Source organism: Vipera berus, assembly GCF_964194415.1.
Source record: "Vipera berus genome assembly, chromosome: 5".
Classification (NCBI taxonomy): Eukaryota; Metazoa; Chordata; class Lepidosauria; order Squamata; family Viperidae; genus Vipera; species Vipera berus.
The window spans coordinates 102,429,751-102,453,916 of record NC_138207.1 but is presented as its reverse complement, the minus strand read 5'-3'; the positions used below and the strand labels follow the sequence as shown (position 1 = coordinate 102,453,916).

At 45.0% G+C, this 24,166-nt stretch overlaps 1 protein-coding gene across 4 annotated transcripts in view; it reads left to right on the top strand.

Moving 5' to 3' along the window:
* DLG5 (discs large MAGUK scaffold protein 5) overlaps positions 1 to 24,166 on the top strand; it is a 93,538-nt gene that overhangs the window by 46,872 nt on the left and 22,500 nt on the right. For 2 of the 4 annotated variants that reach the window (XM_081329712.1, XM_081329711.1), the window contains exons 8-23: positions 1,129 to 1,359; positions 2,293 to 2,477; positions 3,753 to 3,878; positions 4,888 to 5,020; positions 6,396 to 6,523; positions 8,187 to 8,362; positions 10,637 to 10,740; positions 11,913 to 12,005; positions 12,709 to 13,734; positions 16,383 to 16,521; positions 16,689 to 16,833; positions 16,974 to 17,095; positions 18,571 to 18,660; positions 20,031 to 20,199; positions 21,739 to 21,816; positions 22,861 to 23,023. In XM_081329712.1, the coding sequence (XP_081185838.1) occupies positions 1,129 to 1,359; positions 2,293 to 2,477; positions 3,753 to 3,878; positions 4,888 to 5,020; positions 6,396 to 6,523; positions 8,187 to 8,362; positions 10,637 to 10,740; positions 11,913 to 12,005; positions 12,709 to 13,734; positions 16,383 to 16,521; positions 16,689 to 16,833; positions 16,974 to 17,095; positions 18,571 to 18,660; positions 20,031 to 20,199; positions 21,739 to 21,816; positions 22,861 to 23,023 (3,108 nt within the window). The remainder of the gene's footprint in view (positions 1 to 1,128; positions 1,360 to 2,292; positions 2,478 to 3,752; positions 3,879 to 4,887; positions 5,021 to 6,395; positions 6,524 to 8,186; positions 8,363 to 10,636; positions 10,741 to 11,912; positions 12,006 to 12,708; positions 13,735 to 16,382; positions 16,522 to 16,688; positions 16,834 to 16,973; positions 17,096 to 18,570; positions 18,661 to 20,030; positions 20,200 to 21,738; positions 21,817 to 22,860; positions 23,024 to 24,166) is intronic. The other 2 variants (XM_081329714.1, XM_081329713.1) reach the window with 1 other exon arrangement.

The window sequence follows — 24,166 nt, the reverse complement described above, 5'->3', positions numbered from 1 at the left end:
TTCTTTCTTTCTTTCTTTCTTTCTTTCTTTCTTTCTTTCTTTCTTCTCTCCCTCCCTCCCTTCCTCTTTCTTTCTTTCTTTCTTTCTTTCTTTCTTTCTTTCTTTTTCTTTCTTCACCCTCCCTTCTTCTCCTGCCCCCCTCCCTCCCTCCCTTCTTTCTTTTCTTTCTTTCTTTCTTTCTTTCTTTCTTTCTTTCTTTCTTTCTTCTTTCTTTCTTTCTTTCTTTCTTTCTTTCTTTCTTTCTTTCTTTCTTTCTTTCTTTCTTTCTTTAAAAGAATCTTTGCCATTGGGAAATGAGAGTATCCTTTGAGTGCAGGTTTTTCAAAAGTGATTTGCCATTGCCTCTTTCCTGGGGTTGAGCTAAAGTGACAGGTCCAAGGTCACCCAGCTGGCTTCATATCCTAAGGCAGTACTAGAACTCCCACTCTCCCAGCTTCTGGCCTGGTAGGAGACATGCAGTGGTACCAATCTCTTCGTTGTGCTCTTCACTATAACTTTTATGAACTCAGTTGCTTAGTAGGAAGAATAACCAAAGGAATAGAGGAACACAAGGAAAGATGAATAGTTTCCTTATGTGTCTTTCCTCCCAGAACATTCTTACTTCTTCTGTTACCTTTTTACTGTCCTGAGGCAATATTTCTCAGATATTTAATTTCCCCCAATGAAAACAAATCCTCAGATCTTTTAACAAGGATGTCTAGGTGAGTGAGGGAAGAAAATGAACTGTACTCTAGGCCAGGGGTCTTCAAACTTGGCCCTTTTATGACTTGTGGACTTCAACTCCCATAATTCCTCAGCCAGGCCATATAAATCCTTCCACTCCCCACCAATCCAGTCAGAGCCAGAAGAAGCTTCTTCGGTGAGAAGGGAAACGTCTTCGAAAGAAACACCAGAAAGTCCAGTTGCCTCCTGGGAAAAAAAAAAGCACCTCTGGGTTCCACACAAGTTGTGCGCAGAAAAATGCTTCAATTTCAGTTATTAGTTAACGACCTCTAATACGTGCCCGGCGATTAGAGTTTCTTCTTGGTCAACACCAGGAGCTTCAAACGGGTCCAACGTCTGCTCGTTGCGTGAGGAGTTTCCTCCAGCAGTTGATGGACTTACCACAAATGGTGGCTTCCGTTTCAGGAGCTGAATTCTGCTCTGGTGGAGCGGGACCGAGCTATCTGCGAAAGGAATGAGCTTCTGGAAAAATATTGCCACGAAGTGAAGGATAAGGCTGAGGCCCAGAAAGAGCTGGACCAAGCATGTAAGGATATTGAGACCGTGAAAGAAGAGAGGGATGTAGCCAGGAAGGAGAGGACGGAAGCCATTATCCAGAGAGACCACCTACTACGAGAATACTACCAAGCGCGCCAGGTAATACCGTGACTCTTTTTTTAAAAAAAAAAAGATTACAGAGTAGGATGCTGTTTTCTTGGAAGTCTTTTTTTCTTTTTCTTTTTTTAAAATGTTGTGACATTTTATTAGATTATAGAATAAAATCAGTAAAGGTAAAGGTTCCCCCGCACATGCGTGCTAGTCGTTTCTGACTCTAGGGGCCAGTGCTCATCTCTGTTTCAAAGCCGAAGAGCCAGCGCTTGTCCGAGGACGTCTCCGTGGTCATGTGGCCGGCATGACTAGACGCCAATGGCGCACGGAACGCTGTTACCTTCCCACCGGAGTGGTCCCTATTTTTCTACTTACATTTTTACGTGCTTTCGAACTGCTAGGTTGGCAGAAGCTGGGACGGGTAACAGGCGCTCACTCTGTTACGCGGCACTCGGGATTCGACCTGCCAAACTGCCGACCTTCTGATCGACAAGCTCAGCATCCTAACCCACTGAGCCACCGCGTCCCTTATAGAATAAAATAGTAAAACATAAAAGCAATTAGTAGGACACAGTGGGGAGAGAAATAGGGGAAAAAAAGAAAAGGCATCTTATTAGATTATATAGATTAAAATAGCAAAACACAAATCAAATAGTAGGACACTGTGGGGAGAACAAAGAAAAAAGAAAAGAAAGGGCTTTTTTTTAATTAAAAAAAACCTGATGTAAAGTGCATTAGCAACCAAAGCGAAGTCACAGAAGTAATAACAGAACGGAGCATAGATTATTGGGGTTCTATTGAAATAAATCCAGAGCTTCCAACATTTTCAAAGCAGGTTGTTGGAATGTTTTAATTTCTTTTTCTTTTTCTTTTCTCTTCTTCTTTTAAATCTGTCTTGGGCTCTCTCCACTCCACAACTTTGAGCACCTCTTTTCGCATTATCTTGCATTGCTTCTGATTCCGTGATCTGCTTTTTCGCAGATACAAGATTCAGCCACGCTGGATGTAGAAAGAGCGAACAAAGAAATAGAAATTCTTCGGAAGCAGTACGAAGCCATGTCGCAGGAGTTAAGGGAAGCCACGCAAGAAGCAGAAGTTGCCAAATGCAGGCGGGACTGGGCTTTCCAGGAGCGGGATAAGATCGTTGCCGAACGAGAGAGCATACGGTAAAATAATCCTTTCTAGGAAATTGTACTATCCAGGGCTGTACACCTAGTCCCCGACAACAAGAACAAGAACAACAATAATAATAAAGTTGGAAGGGACCTTGGAGGTCATCTAGTCCAACCCCCCGCTCAGGGAGGAAACCCTATACCATTTCATACAAATGTCTGTCCAGTCTCTTCTTAAAATCTTCCAGTGTTGGAGCATTCACAGCTTCTGGAGGCAGGTGGTTCCACTGGTTAATTGTTCTAACTGTCGGGAAATTTCTCCTTAATTCCAGGTTGCTTCTCTCCTTGATGATTTTCCATCCGTTGCTTCTTGTCCTGCCTTTGGGCGCTTTGGAGGATAGCTTGACTTCCTCTTCTTTGGGGCAGCCCCTGAGATATTGGAAGACTGCTATCATGTCACCCCTCATCCTTCTCTTAATTAAACTAGACATACCCAATTCCAGCAACTGTTTCACAATTTGGGCCACTACTGTAGGTCATCCTTGACTTACAGTCATAATTGAGCCCAGGACGTCTGTTGTTAAGCGAGACGTTTGTTGACTGAGTTTCACGACCTTCCTTGCCGTTGTTAAATTAGTCACACGGCTGTGCGACTGGCTCCCCCCTTGACTCTGTTTGTCAGAAGGCCGCCCGAGGGGGAATCACACGTTGGTGCAACCGTTGTAAATATGAGCGTCTGAATTTTGATCAGATCATCACCGGGGGATGCTGGGGAGGTCGTAAGTGCAAAAAGCAGCCGTAAAGTCCCCTTTTTTCCAAAGTTGCTGTTGAAACTTTGAATGGTCACTAAATGAATCATTGTAAGTCGAGGACGATCTGCACTTACGTACTCCGTGCTCCCAATATATATATATATTGCATGTAACAGAGTGGAGGAGTAGGCAGAGATTTCCCATCCAAAAACCTCAAGGGGTTTAATCCTGTTCAGCTTAGCTGAGGAAAAGGTTCTCCATGTAGAACCATCGGTCCTTATCCCATAATAAAGGTTATTTTATTGATTGATCTAGCTCAGGGGTAGGCAACCTTGGCTCTTTTGTGACTCATGGACTTCAACTCCCAGAATTCCTGAGTCAGCATAGCTGACTCAGGAATTCTGGGAGTTGAAGTCCATGAGTCACAAAAGAGCCGAGGTTGCCTACTCCTGATCTAGCTGCACGAGTTGGACGCCCTGCGTTCTGTCCTAGAGAAGGGTGTGCGGAGGCTGTGTGGGGACTCTTGTTGTGGCACCGCAGCAGCAATCTGACCTTGTGTTTCCATTTCTTTGTGAAGGACTTTGTGCGATAACCTGAGACGGGAAAGGGACCGAGCCGTGAGTGACTTGGCGGAGGCCCTTCGCAACCTGGACGACATGAGAAAGCAAAAGAACGACGCCGGACGCGAGTTGAAGGAGCTGAAGTGGGTGATACAAAACTCTTGGCATCCTCTGCGCCAGGTCTTGTCTTCCCAGGCACAACCCTCGGGAAGGCAGGATATTTATGGCAAGGAAACACAGGTAGCCCCTGACTTACGAGCACAATTAGCCCAACATTTCTCTCGCTAAACGAGACGGTTGTTTTACAGTGTTTCTTGCCACAGTTATGGCAAGAAAGTCACACGGCGGTTAAGTCAATCTGGCTTCCCCATTGTCGTTGCTGGTCAGCAGTTGGCCAGCAAGGGTACAAATAGCAATAGCAAAAGCGTCTAGACTTATATACCGCTTCACGGTTCTTTTACAGCCCTCGCTAAGCGGTTTACAGAGTCAGCCTCTTGCCCTTGACCATCTGGGTCCTCGTTTTACCGACTTTGAAAAGGACAGAAGGCAGAGTCGGTTAGGATTGAACTCCTAACTGTGTCCAGTGTTAGTCTGCAATACTGCATTCTAAGCACTGTGCCACCAAGGAAGGAAGGAAGGAAGGAAGAGGTGGGAGGGAAAGGAAGGGAGGGAGGGAGAGAGGGAAGGCAGGCAGGTGAGGATGGGAAGGAAGGAAGGAAGGCAGAGAGAGAGAGAGAGAGAGAATCGGAATCAGAATAGAACTGGAAGGGACCTTGGAGGTCTTCTAGTCCAACCCCCTGCTCAAGCAGGAGACACCCACATACATTTGTAATATCCATATGTAATGTCTTTTGGGTAAATGACATGTGTTAAAACCTGTCAACCCACAACAGGAAGGAAAGAAAAGATCTGTCTATCGGACTAGCTTGGAAGACAAATCAACCAGGATGCTCCAGTCTGAACGGGTTAGGAGAGATTCATTCGTTGCCCACTTAGCAGATTTCACTCAGGGTAGTATCTTTGGATCCCCTGCCTATTAAGCAGCGATCCGGTTGAGGCGAGATCAGAACCCAAGCATTGAAATTGCGCGTGTAAGGCCGAGAGGGAATGAGCGGTCCCTTCGTCCCGGTTGTGACGTTCCACTTTCCACAGAGAGAAGATGGAGAATCAGTTGGAGAAAGAGGCAAGGTTTCGGCAGCTGATGGCTCACAGTTCCCACGATTCCGCTATTGACACGGACTCGATGGAGTGGGAAACGGAAGTAGTAGAGTTTGAGAAAGACAGGGTAAGTGGAAGACCGTTGCTCCCGGGCTGCCAGTTCCCAGCGAACAGAGATGGGAGGCGAAGCAATACCTCCCCATGTGCTCGCGGCGAATGTTGTTGTTTTTTAATCCCATTTATATCCCGCCCTTCTCCGAAGACTCAGGGCGGCTTACAATTTAAAGCACAAATCAAATGCCTTCATTCTATGTATATGCCTGCTTGTTAGGGCTTTCACACACACCCCAAGCGGCATTTTTACAAAGTCAGCTTATTGCCCCCAACAATCTGGGTCCTCATTTTACCTACCTGGGAAGGATGGAAGGCTGAGTCAACCTTGAGCCTGGTGGGACTCGAACCTGCACTAATTACAGGCAGCTGGTGTTACTTAAGCAGGCATTAGCCCACTGCTCCACCAAGGCTCTTATTTATCTATCTATCTATCACTTATCTATCTATCTATCATCTATCTATCTATCTTATCTGTCTGTCTGTCTGTCTGTCTACCTACATACCTACCTACCTACCTATCCATCTATCTGTCTATCTATCTATCTATCTATCTATCTATCTATCTATCTATCTATCTATCTATCTATCATCTTTTTTTTAAATTCCATTTATATCCCACCCTTCTCCGAAGACTCAGGGCGGCTTACAAGCTTAGCAGTAGCCTTCATTCTATGTATATGCCTGCTTGTTAGGGCTTTCACACACACCCCAAGCGGCATTATTACAAAGTCAGCTTAATTGCCCCCAACAATCTGGGTCCTCATTTTACCTACCTGGGAAGGATGGAAGGCTGAGTCAACCTTGAGCCTGGTGGGACTCGAACCTGCACTAACTGCAGGCAGCTGGTGTTACTTAAGGAGGCATTAGCCCACTGCTCCACCAAGGCTCTTATTTATCTATCTATCTATCACTGATCTATCTATCTATCATCTATCTATCTATCTTATCTGTCTCTCTGTCTGTCTGTCTACCTACATACCTACCTACCTACCTATCCATCTATCTGTCTATCTATCTATCTATCTATCTATCTATCTATCTATCTATCTATCTATCTATCATCTTTTTTTTAAATTCCATTTATATCCCACCCTTCTCCGAAGACTCAGGGCGGCTTACAAGCTTAGCAGTAGCCTTCATTCTATGTATATGCCTGCTTGTTAGGGCTTTCACACACACCCCAAGTGGCATTATTACAAAGTCAGCTTAATTGTCCCCCAACAATCTGGGTCCTCATTTAACCTACCTGGGAAGGATGGAAGGCTGAGTCAACCTTGAGCCTGGTGGGACTCGAACCTGCACTAATTGCAGGCAGCTGGTGTTACTTAAGGAGGCATTAGCCCACTGCTCCACCAAGGCTCTATATGTGTCGCATTCATCTCTTTTAGGAAGACATGGATTTGAAGGCTCTCGGTTTCGATGTGGCCGAAGGCGTGAACGAACCTTACCTTCCTGGGGACTGCGGGATATTTGTTACCAAAGTCGATAAAGGAAGCATTGCAGACGGCCGATTAAGGTATCCTGCGGGTAGTTTGTCCAAACACTTGAGTTGAATTGAACTGAATAGCGAAACGTCTGTGGAAATTCTCCCTCATCCAGGTCCCCGTTGACCCAACGGTGCTTTTTTCAGGAGGCAACTGGACTTCCTTGTTTCTCTTTGAAGACTTTTCGCTTCTCATCCAAGAAGCTTCTTCAGCTCTGACCGGACGGTGGGGGAGTGGAAAGATTTATATTCCTTGCAGACAGGATTGTGGGGAATAAATCCTTCCGTTCCCCACCATCCATCCGGTCAGAGCTGAAAGAAGCTTCTTGGATGAGGAGCAAAATGTCTTCGAAGAAAAACAAGAAAGGTGCCTCTTTGAGAGAACCCTGACCCTTCAGCTCTGAGTGGACAGTGGGGAACAGAAGGATTTATACTCCTTGCAGACAGCTGGTCATTTGCATCCTTTTAGAGGGTCCTTGAGGCCACTTGGAGGTTTACCTGTGTCCACAGGTGATCTTGAGGACACAGACAAACCTCCAATGACACTCCAAAAGGATGCAAATGACCAGCTGTCTGCAAGGAATATAAATCCTTCCATTCCCCCACCCTCCAGTCAGAGCTGAAGAAGCTCCTTGGATGAGAAGAGAAACGTCTTCCAAGAAAAAACAAGAAAGTCCAGTTGCCTCCTGAAAAAAAAAAAGCATCTTTGGGATTGAGTTGAATACTTCATTCGAATTGAATACTTTATTTCGGCCAAGTGTGATTAGACGCACAAGAAATTCATCTCCGGTGCAGAAGCTGCATGCAAAGCAACAGAAAAACGTTAATCGTAACAATCACTTCTCGTCATCACTTGTCATTATAACTTGTCGCTACCGATAGGTGAATCTCTTCATACGTAAATAAAATCAAAGTGCATGGGCATCAGGGACCACGAAGATAGTTGGTGGTTACGTTTGCCAGAAGTACATACTTACATATATACAGAATTATGCATATACCCACATATATTATATGATGTAATAATAATAATAATAATAATAATAATAATAATAATAATAATAATAATAATAATAATAAGAATAATAATAATAATAATAATAATAATAAGAAGAAGAAGAAGAAGAAGAAGAAGAAGAAGAAGAAGAAGAAGAAGAAGAAGAAGAAGAAGAAGAAGAAGAAGAAGAAGTTGGAAGGTACCTTGGAGGTCATCTAGTGCAACCCCCTGCTCAGGCAGGAAACCCTATACCATTTCAGACAGATGGCTGTCCAGTCTCTTCTTAAAAACTTCCAGTGTTGGAGCATTCACCACCTCTGGAGGCAGGTTGTTCCACTGGTTAATTGTTCCAACTGTCAGGAAGTTTCTCCTCAGTTCTAGGTTGCTTCTCTCCTTGACTAGTTTCCATCCGTTGCTTCTTGTCCTGCCTTCAGGCGCTTTGGAGAATAGCTTGACTCCCTCTTCTTTGGGGCAGCCCCTGAGATATTGGAACACTGCTACCATGTCACCCCTCACCCTTCTCTTCGTTAGAGAGAAGCAACAGTCTAGTTCGGGCGGTGTACACACATGCATGACGAGAAAAAACTAATCGTGCGAGTTTACCAGACGGACGGCATAGGGAACAAGGCTATTAACAGAATCAGGTAGTCCTGCTGGAAATTAATTAATTCAATTCTAATTAATTTCTAATTTCATCAGGGTGAACGATTGGCTCCTGAAGATAAACGATGTGGATCTTACCAACAAGGACAAGAAACAAGTAATCAAAGCGGTCCTTAACGGTGGAGGCGTTATCAATATGGTGGTCCGGCGACGGAAGTCCTTGGGGGGGAAAGTGGTAACTCCGCTGCACATCAGCCTGTCGGGCCATAAAGGTGAGGTCCTCGTGGTGCTTCCGGGTTAGGCTGACAAATAGGCAGGGATCCAGTCAGTATTTTCACTGCGTTCTTCGTGGATTTGCTCCCTGGTCTGTGTTCCTGGATTTGCTATCAGCGTTGAATAAGGACATTGATCTGTGCTCCTCTAAGACTGGAAGGCCTGCTATGGAAGATGCTTTTCCATTTTGTATTAATGGTTCTAAAGCAATTTCATTTTTATTTTGCAACGGCTGTGGTTGTACCGCTCTGTCCAGTAGCTCTTAGGATACCGACTTTCCTAAATTAGAAGTCTCCCGTAAGTCGACATCACTGTATACAATGTTTTTCTTGGCTGTAACGGGGCACCATTCTGGATGACTTTTTTTAAAAAAAACAAAAAACTTCCTGATTTAGCCTGATCCCTGACATTTCTGGGAGTTTTCCCCATCCAAAATCCTGAGCAAACCAGGCTTTGCTTAGTTTCCAAAGTCACCTAGCTGCTGCCAGATGCCGAGAACTTGAAACAAAATTGAGTGTTTTCGGGAGTCACCGCTTTAGACGTACATAAAGATTTAACTACGGGTAATATAGAAACGGGGTACAGCAGCGGCTTAAATGATAGATGCATACCAAAGGGACTGTACTGGTGGAATTAGAAGAGAAATAACCTGTTGACTTCCATAAAGTGCTCTGGTGGCGCAGCGGCTAGAATGCAGGGTTGCAGGCTAACACAGCCAGCAGTTCGATCCTGAGAAGGCTCAAGGTTGACTCCGCCTTCCGTCCATCCGAAGTCGGTAAAATGAAGACCCAGATTGCTGGAGGCCATAGGCTGGCTCTCTAAACTGCTTAGAGAGGGCTGCAGAGCACTGTGAAGTGGTATATAAATGCTATTGCTAAGTGTGGAGGGAGGGAGGGAGGAAGGAAGGAAGGAAGGAAGGAATGGAATGGAATGGAATGGAATGGAATGGAATGGAATGGAATGGAATGGAATGGAGGGAGGGAAGGAGGGAGGAAGGAAGGAAGGAAGGGTCGTGGTGGCACAGTGTTTGGAATGCAGTATTACAGGCTAATTCTGCCCACTGTCAGGAGTTCGATCCTGACCGGCTCAAGGTTGACTCCGCCTTCTGTCCATCCGAAGTCGGTAAAATGAAGACCCAGATTGCTGGAGGCCATAGGCTGGCTCTCTAAACTGCTTAGAGAGGGCTGCAGAGCACTGTGAAGTGGTATATAAATGCTATTGCTAAGTGTGGAGGGAGGGAGGGAGGGAGGGAGGGAGGAAGGAAGGAAGGAAGGAAGGAAGGAAGGAAGGAAGGAAGGAATGGAATGGAATGGAATGGAATGGAATGGAATGGAATGGAGGGAGGGAAGGAGGGAGGAAGGAAGGAAGGAAGGAAGGAAGGAAGGAAGGAAGGAAGGAAGGAAGGAAGGGTCGTGGTGGCACAGTGTTTGGAATGCAGTATTACAGGCTAATTCTGCCCACTGTCAGGAGTTCGATCCTGACCGGCTCAAGGTTGACTCCGCCTTCTGTCCATCCGAAGTCGGTAAAATGAAGACCCAGATTGCTGGAGGCCATAGGCTGGCTCTCTAAACTGCTTAGAGAGGGCTGCAGAGCACTGTGCAGTGGTATATAAATGCTATTGCTAAGTGTGGAGGGAGGGAGGGAGGAAGGAAGGAATGGAATGGAGGGAGAGAGGGAAGGAGGGAGGAAGGAAGGAAGGGTCGTGGTGGCGCAGTGTTTGGAATGCAGTATTGCAGGCTAATTCTGCCCACTGTCAGGAGTTCGATCCTGACCGGCTCAAGGTTGACTCAGCCTTCCATCCTTCCAAGGTCGGTAAAATGAGGACCCAGATTGTTGGGAGCTAGATGCTGACTCTGTAAACCGCTTAGAGAGGGCTGTAAAGCAGTATGAAACGGTATATAAGTCTAGGTCAGCCATGTCAAACTTGTGACGTCGCGCAACGTATCGTGGGTGCGGTTTCAGCATGACGCATCCAGCCCGCAGGCCGGCAGTTTGACATCCCTGGCCTAGGTGCTATTGCTATCAAGAAAACATTTTAAACTTCAGAATTCAGAATTTGGAGGACGTGTGCTGAAGGCTGAATAGACTTGGGTGACTGAGGCTAGTTCAGCCAATTCAGGATTGGTTTTGCAAGAAAGCAGGCATGGAACAATCAGGCACGTAGAGAGACACGCTGATCCCTCATCCTTCAGAACATTGATTGGGCGTGTCAGTAAGCTTTGTGTGAGAGAATGGTTAAAAACTCACCCTGGCTTTGGTCTTCTCCATGTCAGATAGCGGAATTGGTTTAGAAAACGGCGTCTTCGTGGCCACCATAATGACGGGCAGCCCGGCAGCCAAGGATGGATCCCTCACCGTGGGAGATAGGATCATTGCGGTAAATTATTTTTCAGTCTGCTTTAGATTTACAGTAGAAATTCAAATCTGATGAGACGGGAAGCCTCTTTGGCTGGAAGCAGAGATATGTCTTCTAACGTTACATGCTAACGATGAGTGGTTGGTAAGCAACCATCATGAAACATGATCGCTGGATGCTGCAAACGGCTGTAAATGTGGCCAGATTGCCACAGGGCCACGGAAGGGGCCTAACCCATCAAAATTTCTGATCCAGGCGGTAAGTCCTATTTTTCGGGTCAGTCGTAATTCCTAATGATCGCTAAATTGAGATTCAAGGTGCTGGTGATGAACTATAAAGCCCTAAATGGCTTGGGTCTGGGATATTTGAGGGAACACCTGCTGCCAGCATCAAGTTCCCTTCGTCCAGTGCGCTCCCACAGGGAGGGTCTCCTCAGGGTGCCGCCGGTTAAAGACTGCCGGCGGGTAACACCCAGGGGTAGGGCCTTCTCAGTGGGTGCGCCTGCCCTGTGGAACCAGCTGCCTGCGGAGCTTAGGACTGCCCCCAACCTCCGTTCATTCCGCCGGGACCTGAAGACCTGGCTCTTCGAGCTCTCTGGCCCAGGCTGAGAATATTTTTAATTTTAATTTTAACTGGGTTTTTTTATTTTTCTCAGGGTTCTATTTAATCTCTTTTAATTTGTTTTAACGTTTGTATTGACTGTTTTTTAAATGCCCTGTAAACCGCCCTGAGTCCTTCGGGAAAGGGCGGTATATAAATATAAATAAATAAATAAATAAATAAATAAATAAATAAATAAATAAATAAATAAAATAAAATGACTCGTTGTAAATCAACTGCCACGTACTTATGACAGTTGCCGTGTCCCTTTCGCCACCTTCAGACAATGGGGAAAGCCGGGTTCACTAAACAACCATATTATTAACCTAACCTAACTTAATCAATATGGCAAGAAAGTTCATACAACGGGGCAAAACTCACTCAACACATGTCTCGCTTAGCAACATAAATTTTGGAACTCAGTTGCGCTCGTAATACAAGAATTACTTTCCAAAGGAATAGACAAGAAAATCCTCATTTGAAGAACTGGGAAGTGTGGAACGTGAACTTGGAAGGCCAATATTGAAATGTAGCGAATATGCCAGTATTTTCTTGACTGTTGCGTGCTTGATACGTCTCCCATTTTCCTGCAGATAAATGGAATTGCACTAGATAATAAATCTCTGACGGAATGTGAAGCTTTGCTGCGAAACTGCCGGGAGTCTCTTACCCTTTCGTTGATGAAGGTGAGCAGGAATAAAGAGCGCCTAGTCTTTGTCGGTGAATAATATTGAATATTGGAGTCCAAAAGCCTGGCAGTCAAAACCGACCCAGATTGGATCCTCCAACTTACTTAATTGTCACGTCTTTCTCCTTTCATCCGTTATTTGCAGGATGCTCCCTTCACATGCCGGAAGCAAGTGGGACCATGTCATTTCCAACCAGAAGATGACAAAGAAGCCTTAAGTTACTGACAGCTTTCATTAGGCCTATCCTCCTGAATTTATCCAATCGTCTAAAGCCATCAAAATTTTGGCCATTCATAGATCTTAGAGCAGTGAATGTCACTTCTCTGTGTTCGTTTGAAATGTGTGCACTCTATGGGATTTTACAAGTTTTAGCCCAACACTTCTAGAAGGCTTAGGGGGAGGAAACGTATGTTAGATTTCCCCCCCCCCTCCGTCCCACAATTAGTTAATTAAAACAATAATATAAATTACAGAATAAATTCCCCAAGAAATCAATGTATTTTACGTGATTTTTTTAGAATTCAGCTTTTCTTGTAACAGTATAATGGTACAAAATATTCATGTATTTCAGTGCAGCCTAGCACTGAACACTGGTAGATTAACGTATAAGTTTGGGACTGCTCTTTCGCACAACCACATCTATCAATTCCGCAGCAGCGGCTTGCTAATTTCCAGCTGATGGTGTCTCTCCTCATCCTAGGTTTATCCTCAGAGCTCGTGTTCATCTTGGAGTGGCCAAAACATAGTTGAAAACCTGAAGGATTCGGAGAAGATCTCCAACGGCAGGAGCCACCCGTCAGACGTGCAGGTTCAAAATAAAAGAAACTTAAAACACAACAGTTCAACCCAAACAGATATTTTCAGCCCGGACATAATGGATGTCAAGAAGGATCCGAGCGATCAAGAGAACGGCTTGTATTGCAGCCTGAAACCCTTTTCCAGTAGCGTTTTACACAGCGACTCCCACCGGAATGCGGTCCACGAGTGCCACAGCCATTCGGAACACAGCCTCGGATCCTTTGGTCCCGATGGGTATGGAGATCCAGGTTACGGTATGGTGACCCTGGACAACCAGAGGCTTTCCTTTGAAGCCACAGTGGCCGATTGCCTTGTGCTCGAGAGCGCCTTAGACAAAGGACCGGGCGGGAAACACAGTGGTGGCACCTGGCCCAAAGTGCTGGTCAACTTAGGCCCGGCAGAAACGGAGAAATTCTCCGTGTACAAAAAGCCCAAACAAAGGAAATCCATCTTTGAGCCGGACACTTTCAAAAGACCCTCGACGCCACCCAAGATGGATTATCTCTCCCCCAATCCGATGTTGGGGCCTCCAGCCCAACCTTGCAAAGCAGAAGTCGTCTCCACTCCTCCTACACCTCCAACCAGGAGCGATTCCATTAAATTTAAACACAAACAGCAGGCCAGCTCTACCTCGGAGTCTACCGTGACAACGGGGTCCCCCCCTACTAGTCCAGCTACAGTCCAGCCCCCGCTTTCCATTGAACAGAAGCCGGACTCTTGTCTTCTCAAGGGGCGAGGTAGACCCTCGGGACAATACTACAGGGAGGAGGCAGGAGACCCCGGACCCTTGCCTTCAAGAAAACCCTGTGAAGAGGACGTTGGCTTCCAAAGAGCGGAAGAGCCTGAGATTAAACGACCGAGGCCCAAATCTGCTCCCGCCTTCAGGCATAAACTAAACCCCGTCCCCATTCCGAGTCCATCTCAGCAGGTAGATATGGGATCGTGGGGGAAAAAGGACGCTGGCCAGTCCTTTCCACAGGGATAACTTGCTCCCATTCTCCTTGCTTGAATGTACAATATTCCACAGTGTCACCAAATATTTTGGGACAACTCATTGGTTGCAGATTGTTTTCAGTAATCCTTGGGGCTTCAAATCTCTTGCTTTCAGGACAAAAAACAAACAAACCACCAACAGATTAAAATATAGCATCCAAAGGTCTATGGAGATTCTCAATCATCCAAGTCATGGTTGTCCCAAAACGTTGTTTTTTTTCTTTCCTTGAAAACATCCAGCTTCTTACCCAAGAAGCTTCTGAACTGAAGGTGTGCCTTTTGAAAAGCACCTTTGGGGTAGCGAATGGATACGGAACCCCTTCAAAAACATCCAGCCAATATGGCTAAAGAAGGCTGGTTCTATTGCTCCGTGTGTAAATGAAACATATAGTTTGTTTCTTGCTATAATTCTACCAATGTTAGAGATTTGGAGGCAAGGCAAGCCCAATTTTCCTTAAAGAATTGCCTGAAGAGAACAGAATGGAAAGCATGGTGACAACAGAAGCCATGAAAGTGATATAAACAAAACCCTCTTTTGTGAAGAATAGAATAGAATAGAATTAGAATGAATAGAATAGAATAGAATAGAATAGAATAGCATAGAATAGAATAGAATAGAATAGAATAGAATAGAATAGAATAGAATAGAATAGAATAGAATAGAATAGAATAGAATAGAATAGAATAGAATAGAATAGAATTATGAAAGGAATGGAATGGAATGGAATAGAATAGAATGGAATATGGAATAGAATTAGAATAGAATAGAATAGAATAGAATAGAATAGAATAGAATAGAATAGAATAGAATAGAATAGAATAGAATTATGAAAGGAATGGAATGGAATAGAATGGAATGGAATATGGAATAGAATTAGAATAGAATAGAATAGAATAGAATAGAATAGAATAGAATAGAATAGAATAGAATAGAATAGAATAGAATAGAATTATGAAAGGAATGGAATGGAATGGAATAGAATAGAATGGAATATGGAATAGAATTAGAATGAATAGAATAGAATAGAATAGAATAGAATAGAATAGAATAGAATAGAATAGAATAGAATAGAATAGAATAGAATAGAATAGAATTATGAAAGGAATGGAATGGAATAGAATAGAATGGAATATGGAATAGAATTAGAATAGAATAGAATAGAATAGAATAGAATAGAATAGAATAGAATAGAATAGAATAGAATAGAATAGAATAGAATTATGAAAGGAATGGAATGGAATAGAATAGAATGGAATATGGAATAGAATTAGAATAGAATAGAATAGAATAGAATAGAATAGAATAGAATAGAATAGAATAGAATAGAATTATGAAAGATATGGAATAGAATAGAATATGGAATAGAATTAGAATAGAATAGAACAGAACAGAATAGAATAGAATTATGAACGGAAAGGAATGGAATGGAATAGAATAGAATAGTATCTGGAAGGGACTTTGGAGGTCTTCTAGTCCAGCCCCTTACTCAAGCAGAAGACCCTAAACCACTTCAGATGTCTAGTCTCTTCTTAAAAAACTCCAGGGATGGAGCAGCCACAACACCTGAAGGCAAGCTGTTCAACTGGTTGGTTCTCCTCACTGTCAGGAAGTTTCTCCTTAATTCCAGGTTGCTTCTCTCCTTGATTAGGTTCCAACCATTGTTTCTTGTCTGGTGCTTTGGAGAATAGTTTGACTCCCTCTTCTTCATGGTATGTCTCCCCTATTTCATCTTTTCTTTAGACTGGCCAAACCCAAGTCTCACAGCCCTTCTTCGTATGTTTTAGTCTCCAGGCCTTTGATCATCTTAGTTGCTCTTCTCTGGATTTTTTCCCCAAACTCTCAACATCTTTTTTGTGATGTAGTGACCAATATTGGCTGCGGTATTCCAGGTGTGGTCTTCTAAGGGCTTTGTAAAGTGGTCCTAATGCTTCGTGTGATCTTGATTCTATGTCTCTTTTATACAACCCAGGATTGTATTAGCTTTTTTGGCAGCTGCTGCACACTGCTGGCTCATTAAGAACTTTGGTTCTTAATTTTTGTATTTTGGATTTTTAATTCCCTGTAAACCGCCCTGAGTCCTCAGGGAATAGGGCGGTATATAAATATAACTAAATAAATAAATAAGAGGCAGAACATTTGACAATTTTCATGCCAGATCTGATTATAGGCATTTTTTCTGTTGTTCTATTTTCCTCCATTAAGCCAGGAAATGTACTATGGAAAATCAGCCCAAGTTCCACTAAAAAGTGTGTGTGTGTGTGTGTGTGTGTGTGTGTGTGTGTGATCAAACTGTATACAAAAGGGATACGTAACATTTTTATGTCACATCATACTAGTTGTACAGGAGTAGAAATTGTACAAATTGTGTTAAGTATTATATCTAACCTGGAATGTTTGTTCTGAGAGTAGATGAAAGATCATGTTAGGAGGCCATTTTGTTCAGAAAGATGTCCTAATTTGCTGTGAAACGCATCACACCTTTATAAATAGATATTTTTTTGGCAGTCGCTCTCGTAATGGTGCCTTTGGGCTTCTGCTGGAAATATTACCCATAAGAAGATGCTCTGGCTTTTCTTCCCCAGGTACAGAAATACATTCCAGCGAGTGAAGAGTTCCTGTCTCCGGAGGCAGAAGAATGGCCGACATATTCACCCAAACGGGCGAGTCGACATAGCGATGGTTTCGTGTCGGCCTGTTTATACTCCGGAAGCTTGTCAGGAGGTTCGTACCAATGATTTGCATGATCAATTCAGACTTTCTTCTGTTGTATGATATCCACCCAACTACAGATACTCCTCGACTTGAACAACAGTTTTGTAACCATAGTTACAACGGAACTGGGGGAAAAAATGACTTACAACTCTATACAGCTTCTCTTTGCTCTCTAGGCACCGTCCCGAGAAACATTGCACCCTGTTCTGCCGTGACAGCAGTGATGAGAAATCCTATTTACACAGCCTGGAGCCACAGAATCGCCACCACCAACTGCTCAACTGCAGCCAATCATTACTGCCACCAACACCTGCATCCCAGGTACTTAGATAAGGAGAACCTCGAACGAAAGTCAAATGACTTGGGCTGTAGCGTTCTTCTTCCAATGACGGTCAGGCAGTTGATGTTGCTGTTGGGTGCATGTGACCGAATATCCATTATTATTATTTTTTGTCTTGCAGTGCTCAGCACCAGGGACATCTGAGTTTGGACCTGAGTCACAAGCACTCCAGTGAGTGCTCTGAAAATGCGCGCTCAAGATCGTCACATGGTTCAAATTCATTGCCTTCCAGCGCGAGACTGGGTAAGAAGTCTGAAAGAAGGAACGGTCTGCTTTGTTATTGTAGTCTTAAGTGTATCATGGGTGTGGGTTTCCCTTCACATTGCTCTTGGATTGTTCTAGAGAAGGTCATCTTGGGGATGGTGAGGCCACCAGGCTCCCACCATCTGTCCTTTCAAAAACCTCAATTTAAAAAAAATCCCTTTTTATCACCCTGTAATCCCTTAATTCGGAGTAGAGTCAGGGTGACTGGATGGAGCTGAGAGTTTACTGACCGGATACCCTTCCTGAAGCCACCGCAGAGTTCACAGCAAATATTTTTTTTCTTTGCACCCTAAGAGAAATATCTGCCACTACCTAGGATTGAATTCTCAACTTTCTGAGTGAGACGCAAGCGTCTTTACCATTAGGCCACCACACCCCTTTCTCACAAACCTCAATATGACCCACAAATGTTATGTATTGATTTGATTGATTGGCATTAAAATCCAATATATTTGGATTGATCAGCATTGCATCTATAGACCCTGTTTGGCATTATATCTTTGTGATAATACACTGGCATCAACATACTGATGTACAGTTCATTGGCCTGTGTGTTTATGCATAGTTAACATGCAGACCTAGCTAGGCGTTATGCTTTGCTACACACACAACGTGTAAGAACAAAGGTTCTATTTTAATTGCAAAACAGGGAGATTTCTAGAGAAACTTTTAAAAGTGATAGAAGAGTTGTCTATAAGAGGCTTCCAATCAACCTTTGCGTCCATCAATAAGGACAAAATATAATATTTTGTCCATTCTTGACTGTGCAACAAAGGCCACTTTAAGTTGATGAAGAGGGGGTCAACCTCTTCTCCAAAGCACCTGAAGGCAGGACAAGAAGCAACAGATGGAAACTAGTCAAGGAAAGAAGCAACCTGGAACTAAGGAGAAACTTCCTGACAGTTAGAACAATTAACCAGTGGAACAACCTGCCTCCAGAAGTGGTGAATGCTCCAACACTGGAAGTTTTTAAGAAGAGACTGGACAGCCGTTGTCCGAAATGGTATAGGGTTTCCTGGCTGAGCAGGGGGTTGGACTAGATGACCTCCAAGATCCCTTCCAACTTTTTTATTATTATTGGAGAGAGGGGGTTCAGAGAAAAGGCGAGAGGTTGCCCACTACTCCACAATCCAATTATTATTATTATTATTATTATTATTATTATTATTATTATTATTATTATTATTATTATTATTATTATTATTTTAAAAAAAGATGCTCCCCCATCCTGCACTTGATTGAAGTAACTCTTATGTTTAAATCTGTGCGGCTGTCTTCATAAACTCAAGTTTGTCCAAATCCAATGAGAATTCTTACCAAGTAAAACTTGCTTCAAAGAGGCTTGTTGCCAGCCTAGCTGATTTCTTGGAATTTAAACCAATTTATTTATTTCTTTTTTTTCCCCTCCTCCTTAAGTCTCTCTTTTTTTTCTCTCATTGTCCACTTCCAAATAGGTTCCTCCAGCAATTTACAGTATAGAACAGAACGAATAAAAATACCTTTGACACCAAGATACCCAAGGTCCATCATTGGTTCCGACAGAGGTAGGTAATGTCCATACTTGTCCTCTTTTCCAGCTCCCAAAAGGTAACCACCTCCAATATACACTGCTGAAACGTGACACAAAATAAATAAGTAAAATAAATTATGCATATACCCACATACACATAACGTGGCTCAGAGAAACAACACAGTCTAGTTCGGGTGTATACCTATACATGGCGAGAAAAACAAATCTTGCGAGTTTACCAGATGTTTTTCTCGCCGTGTATATGTATACATCCGAACTGTGGTAAGGCCACACTTGGAATCCTGCATCCAGTTTTGGCCACCAGGATGTAAAAAAGATGTTGAGACTCAGAGTGCAGAGAAGAGCAATGAAGATGATCAGGGGACTGGAGGCTAAAACATAAGGAATGGTTGCTGGAATTGGGTATGTCTAGTTTAATGAAGAGAAGGATGAGGGGAGACATGATAGCGGTGTTCCAGTATCCCAGGGGCTGCCCCAAAGAAGAGGGAGTCAAGCTATTCTCCAAAGCGCCCGAAGGCAGGACAAGAAGCAACGGATGGAAACTAACCAAGGAGAGAAGCAACCTAGAACTAAGGAGAAACTTCCTGACAGTAGGAACAATTCATCAGTGGAACGGCTTTGCCTCCAGAAGTTGGGAATGCTCCAACACTGGAAGTTTTTAAGAAGAGACTGGACAGCCATTTGTCTGAAATGGTATAGAGCAGACATGTCAAACACAAGGCCCGGGGGGCGGATCCGGCCCGCGAAGTGGTTTCATGCGGCCCGCGAAGCCATCCTGGAAACAGGGAGGGAACGGCCCCCACTGCCTTGGCACTTGCCCAGAGACCCTCAGATCTCTCCCACTCCTGCCCAGGCCCCCATAGGCACCCTTGATGCCAACGATGTAGAGCTGGCCACGCCCACCCAGTAGGCCACGCCCACCCAGTAGGCCACGCCCACCCAGGCCACACCCACCCAGCCCCCTGAGGGCAACCACAATGCTGATGCGGCCCTCAATGAAATTGAGTTTGACACCCCTGGTATAGAGTTTCCTGCCTGAGCAGGGGGTTGGACTAGATGACCTCCAAGGTTCTTTCCAACTGTTGTTGTTGTTGTTGTTGTTGTTATTATTATTATTATTATTATTATTATTATTATTATTATTATTATTATTATTATTATTATTATTATTATTATTATTATTATTATTATTAGACTGTGTTGTTTCCCTGGGCCACATATGTTTGTGTATGTGCCTGGTTTTCTGAGAGAGAGAGATGCTTTTGGTGGAAGCCCAGTCCAAAAGACTTGGCGATCACCCCGTAGAGAATGCCTGAGCTACTTGCTATGTTCATGAAATGAAAGTTTGCCCTAGATCAACCTAAGCATTTGTTGTTTGTGCAGGTTCGTTGTCTCATTCCGAATGTAGCAGTCCCAGCTTGGTAACCCCACCCCAGTCGCCGCTTAACCTGGAGACCTCATCTTTCGCCAGCAGCCAATCACAAAACTCTCTTTCCACCTTGCCCAGGATTTCAGTGAGCCCAGTCTCCATGGGGCAACGTCGAAAAGACAAGTAAGTTGTGGTGGTGGTTATGCCAATGCTTTACCTCAGATCCATGCAATTTTCTGGACAGCAATGTGGAAACGGTCTTCCGCTGCCTCCTTTGGGGAGGTTGATTTCGGCTTCCCAGTCTCATCTTACATTGTCCAGCACTGATGATTCATCTACGTGGGTCATGAAACGTCTGCAAGGAAAACAACCCAGCTCAGAGAGCACCAAGGACCCCACAGTCCTCCTCCTCCTCCTCCTCCTCCTCCTCCTCCTCCTCCTCCTCCTCTTCCTCCTCGCAAATTGCAATCCCTTCTAGCATGGATGATGTTACCCAGTTGGGTCATGAAACATCTGCAAGGAAACAGCTAAGCTCAGAGAGCACCAAGGACCCCACAGTCCTCCTCCTCCTCCTCCTCCTCCTCCTCCTCCTCTTCCTCCTCCCAAACCGCAATCCCTTCTAGCATGGATGATGTTACCCAGTTGGGTCATGAAACGTCTGCAAGGAAAACAACCCAGCTCAGAGAGCACCAAGGACCCCACAGTCCTCCTCCTCCTTCTTCTTCCTCCTCCTCCTCCTCCTCCTCCTCCTCCTCCTCCCAAACCGCAATCCCTTCTAGCATGGATGATGTTACCCAGTTGGGTCATGAAACGTCTGCAAGGAAAACAACCCAGCTCAGAGAGCACCAAGGACCCCACAGTCCTCCTCCTCCTCCTCCTCCTCCTCCTCCTCCTCCTCCTCCCTTCTTGCACTGATAAAGTTACCTAACTAGGTAATGAAATGTCTGCAAGGAAATCACCAAGCTCAGAGAGCACCAAGAACCCCACAGTCATCCTCCTCCTCCTCCTCCTCCTTCTCCTCCTCCTCCTCCTCCTCCTCCTTCCATTCCTCCTCTTCTTCCTCCTCCCCCCTCCTCTTCCTTTCTGCAAATTTCACCCCCTTCTAGCACTGATAAAGTTACCTAGCTGAGTAATGAAACGTCTGCAAGAAACCAACCAAGCTCAGAGAGCACCAAGGACCCCACAGTCGTCGTCCTCCTCCTCCTCCTTCTCCTCCTCCTCCTCCTCCTCCTCCTCCTCCTCCCTTCTAGCACGGATGATGTAACCTAGTTGGGTAATGAAACGTCTGCAAGAAACCAACCAAGCTCAGAGAGCACCAAGGACCCCACAGTCTTTCCTCCTCCTCCTCCTCCTCCTCCTCCTCCTCCTCCTCCTCCTCCTCCTCCTCCTCCTCCTCCTCCTCCTCCCTTCTAGCACGGATGATGTGACCTAGTTGGGTAATGAAACGTCTGCAAGAAACCAACCAAGCTCAGAGAGCACCAAGGACCCCACAGTCTTTCCTCCTCCTCCTCCTCCTCCTCCTCCTCCTCCTCCTCCTCCTCCTCCTCCTCCTCCCTCTGGTCCACAAACCCCACTCCAGAATTCAGGGGCTATAGACCAGCACTACGGGCATATTTCCGTACGTCAATGTGTAGTATAGTTTTGGCTACTATATCTTTCTCTTAAGGCCTTTTTTCTTTTCTTTTTTCTTCCTTCCTTTCTTCGTCCCTCTTCACCTTTCAGATATTTGTTCCGTAATAGATCTTTTCTGAGAATCCCTGTGGCTCCTACGCCAAGGTTCTGCTCCCTCAGGAGTTTGAGGTTGGCTTGATATACAGGTTGTCCTTGAGCAGTTATTCGTGTGCTATTTACATGTTTGGATAAACCCTCCCCAGGGTGTGTGGGGGGGGGGGAGACCCTGCATGGGTAATTGCATTGCTTCCATGCAAGGCGCCACCATGAATTAACGGCTTGAGTTTGCCTTAGAGCTGCTTAATCTCCCATCGACTAACCTTGCCTTTTACTTGCGTGGAAGTACAAAACGATCGGCGTCGAGTTTTCCCTTCCTTCTTCATCATGTGATTCACCCCCGTGAGCTACAACTATATTTTTATATTTCTATAGAAATGCACTCTAAAGCAGGGGTCCCCCAACTCCTGGGCCACAGCCCACTAACCGGCCTGCGGCCTCTTCGGAACTGGGCCACGCAAAAGGAGAGCCGGCATACACGTGCATACCCAACTCAACTGGCGCGAGCGGCAGGCCGGCGGGCACACGTATGCACGTGCAACTTGATTTGCAGTTGAGTTGTGTGTGCGCATGCGTGCCGGCCGGCCGCTTGCACGGCCCAGTTCCCCTCTCTCTGCCTCCAGCCGGGCCGCCAAGCCACAAAGGTTGGGGATCACTGCTGTAAAGGGTCCAAAAAATGGCTATAAATTGACCTCAGGCTTTCCCACCCCCCTTCCGAGAATGCATTCCGAAACTGCATATTATATATGCTTATTGGCCTATATATAATATGGGCAAAGACACGTTTTATTTCCGGAGTTCTCCACTGTAATTCAATTTATAATTTAGTTTGCCATTCCATGCCCTTTAAATTAGCACCGACTGCATCGATGCTGTTCCGCCGAAGAACCATCGCAGCCCGGCTTTTGTCCCTCGCATGCGGAAAGGAATGTTACCATTTTAAGTCGACATTTTAAAGTGGCCGCTGTTCCACTTTTCGAAGGGGACGGTGGGCAGGGTGCATGCCCTCCATGTAATTATTATTATTATTATTATTATTATTATTATTATTTCCCACGGTCTTCCTATGCTTGCTCAAGAGGTGCTCCTGTGGTCTTTTTTTTTTCTCTCCCAAAGACTCTACATGGAAGAACCACGTCATGTCAAAGTGCAAAAGGGCGCCGAACCTCTGGGGATCTCCATTGTCTGCGGGGAAAATGGTGGAATATTCGTGTCGAAAGTAACCGGGGGCAGCATCGCCCATCAGGCCGGGCTTGAATATGGCGATCAGTTGTTAGAGGTAAAGCTTTTCCGATGAGTTGATCACGACCAGTAGGGACCGTCCTCCTCTTACGACAGCTCGTTTAGTGACCGTTCAAAGTTACGACGGCGCTGAGCAAACTGACTTAGGACCGTTTTCCACGCAGCATCCCCCACGGTCGGGTGATCGGAATTCAGCTGCTTGGCAACTGGCCTGGGGAAGACGGGTTCACTTAACAAACCGGGTTACTAATTAATCATCTGCAGTGGTTCCCTGAACGATGGTAGCAGGAAAAATCGTAAAATGGGGCAAAACTCACTTAGCAAATGTCTCGGTTAATGACACGGTTGTCGTCGTAAGTCAAGGGCTACCTTTATAAAAAGCTGTTCAAATGCCTTTAAATACCTGGATTTATTGGTATTTTAACTAGTTTTCATTAAGCTGCTCTACTGCACAGGTCCCCAACCTTTTGGGCACCAGAGACTGGTTGTCCTGGTTCTGACAGATGAAACTCTTCAAAGAACTTCAAGGCATTGTTTACCGTAAAGAATCTTTATTTGAGTAGCATAGCATCGGCACTAACATAGTCGAAGCCAAAATCTGAATTCCCCTCCCCTGAGCACATACTATCAAAGCACAATTCCCTCCTCCAATTAACAGTCATAAGTCACAATCCCCAATTAGTTTGAAGCATGGGCTTCCTCTCCAGCTCTCCAGCCTGCCAATTCTTTATTAGCTCTGGGCTCGGTAACCTTGATTCTCATGCTAAGTTCAGTGTTGTTATGTCTAGCTAATCTCTCACGCACATTCCTTCCCCCAGCATCATCTAACACTAACTCTAACTCTAAGAGCAAAAGCAAAAGAAGAAAATGGTTACATCTCCATCTGTTGTCAAAGCAAAAACATCCGATGTTAGCAGCGTTGACACCGGTCCCGTGGAGAGAGGTTTTCCCGTGGACCACAGGGGGCGTGGTTTCGTGTACTGCCTGCATCCCGCAGATGGGGCCTTGCTTGTTTGCGCGGACCGGTTGCTGGCATGCCGCGGCCCGTTACCGGTCCACGGACTGAGGGTTGGGGACCCCTGCTCCATTGCATACCCTTGTTTTTAAGGATGGGTGGTTTAACAGGCTGTTGGTAAACAGGGCTGAATCCAAATACATCTGCCTCGTCCTTCATGTGTGT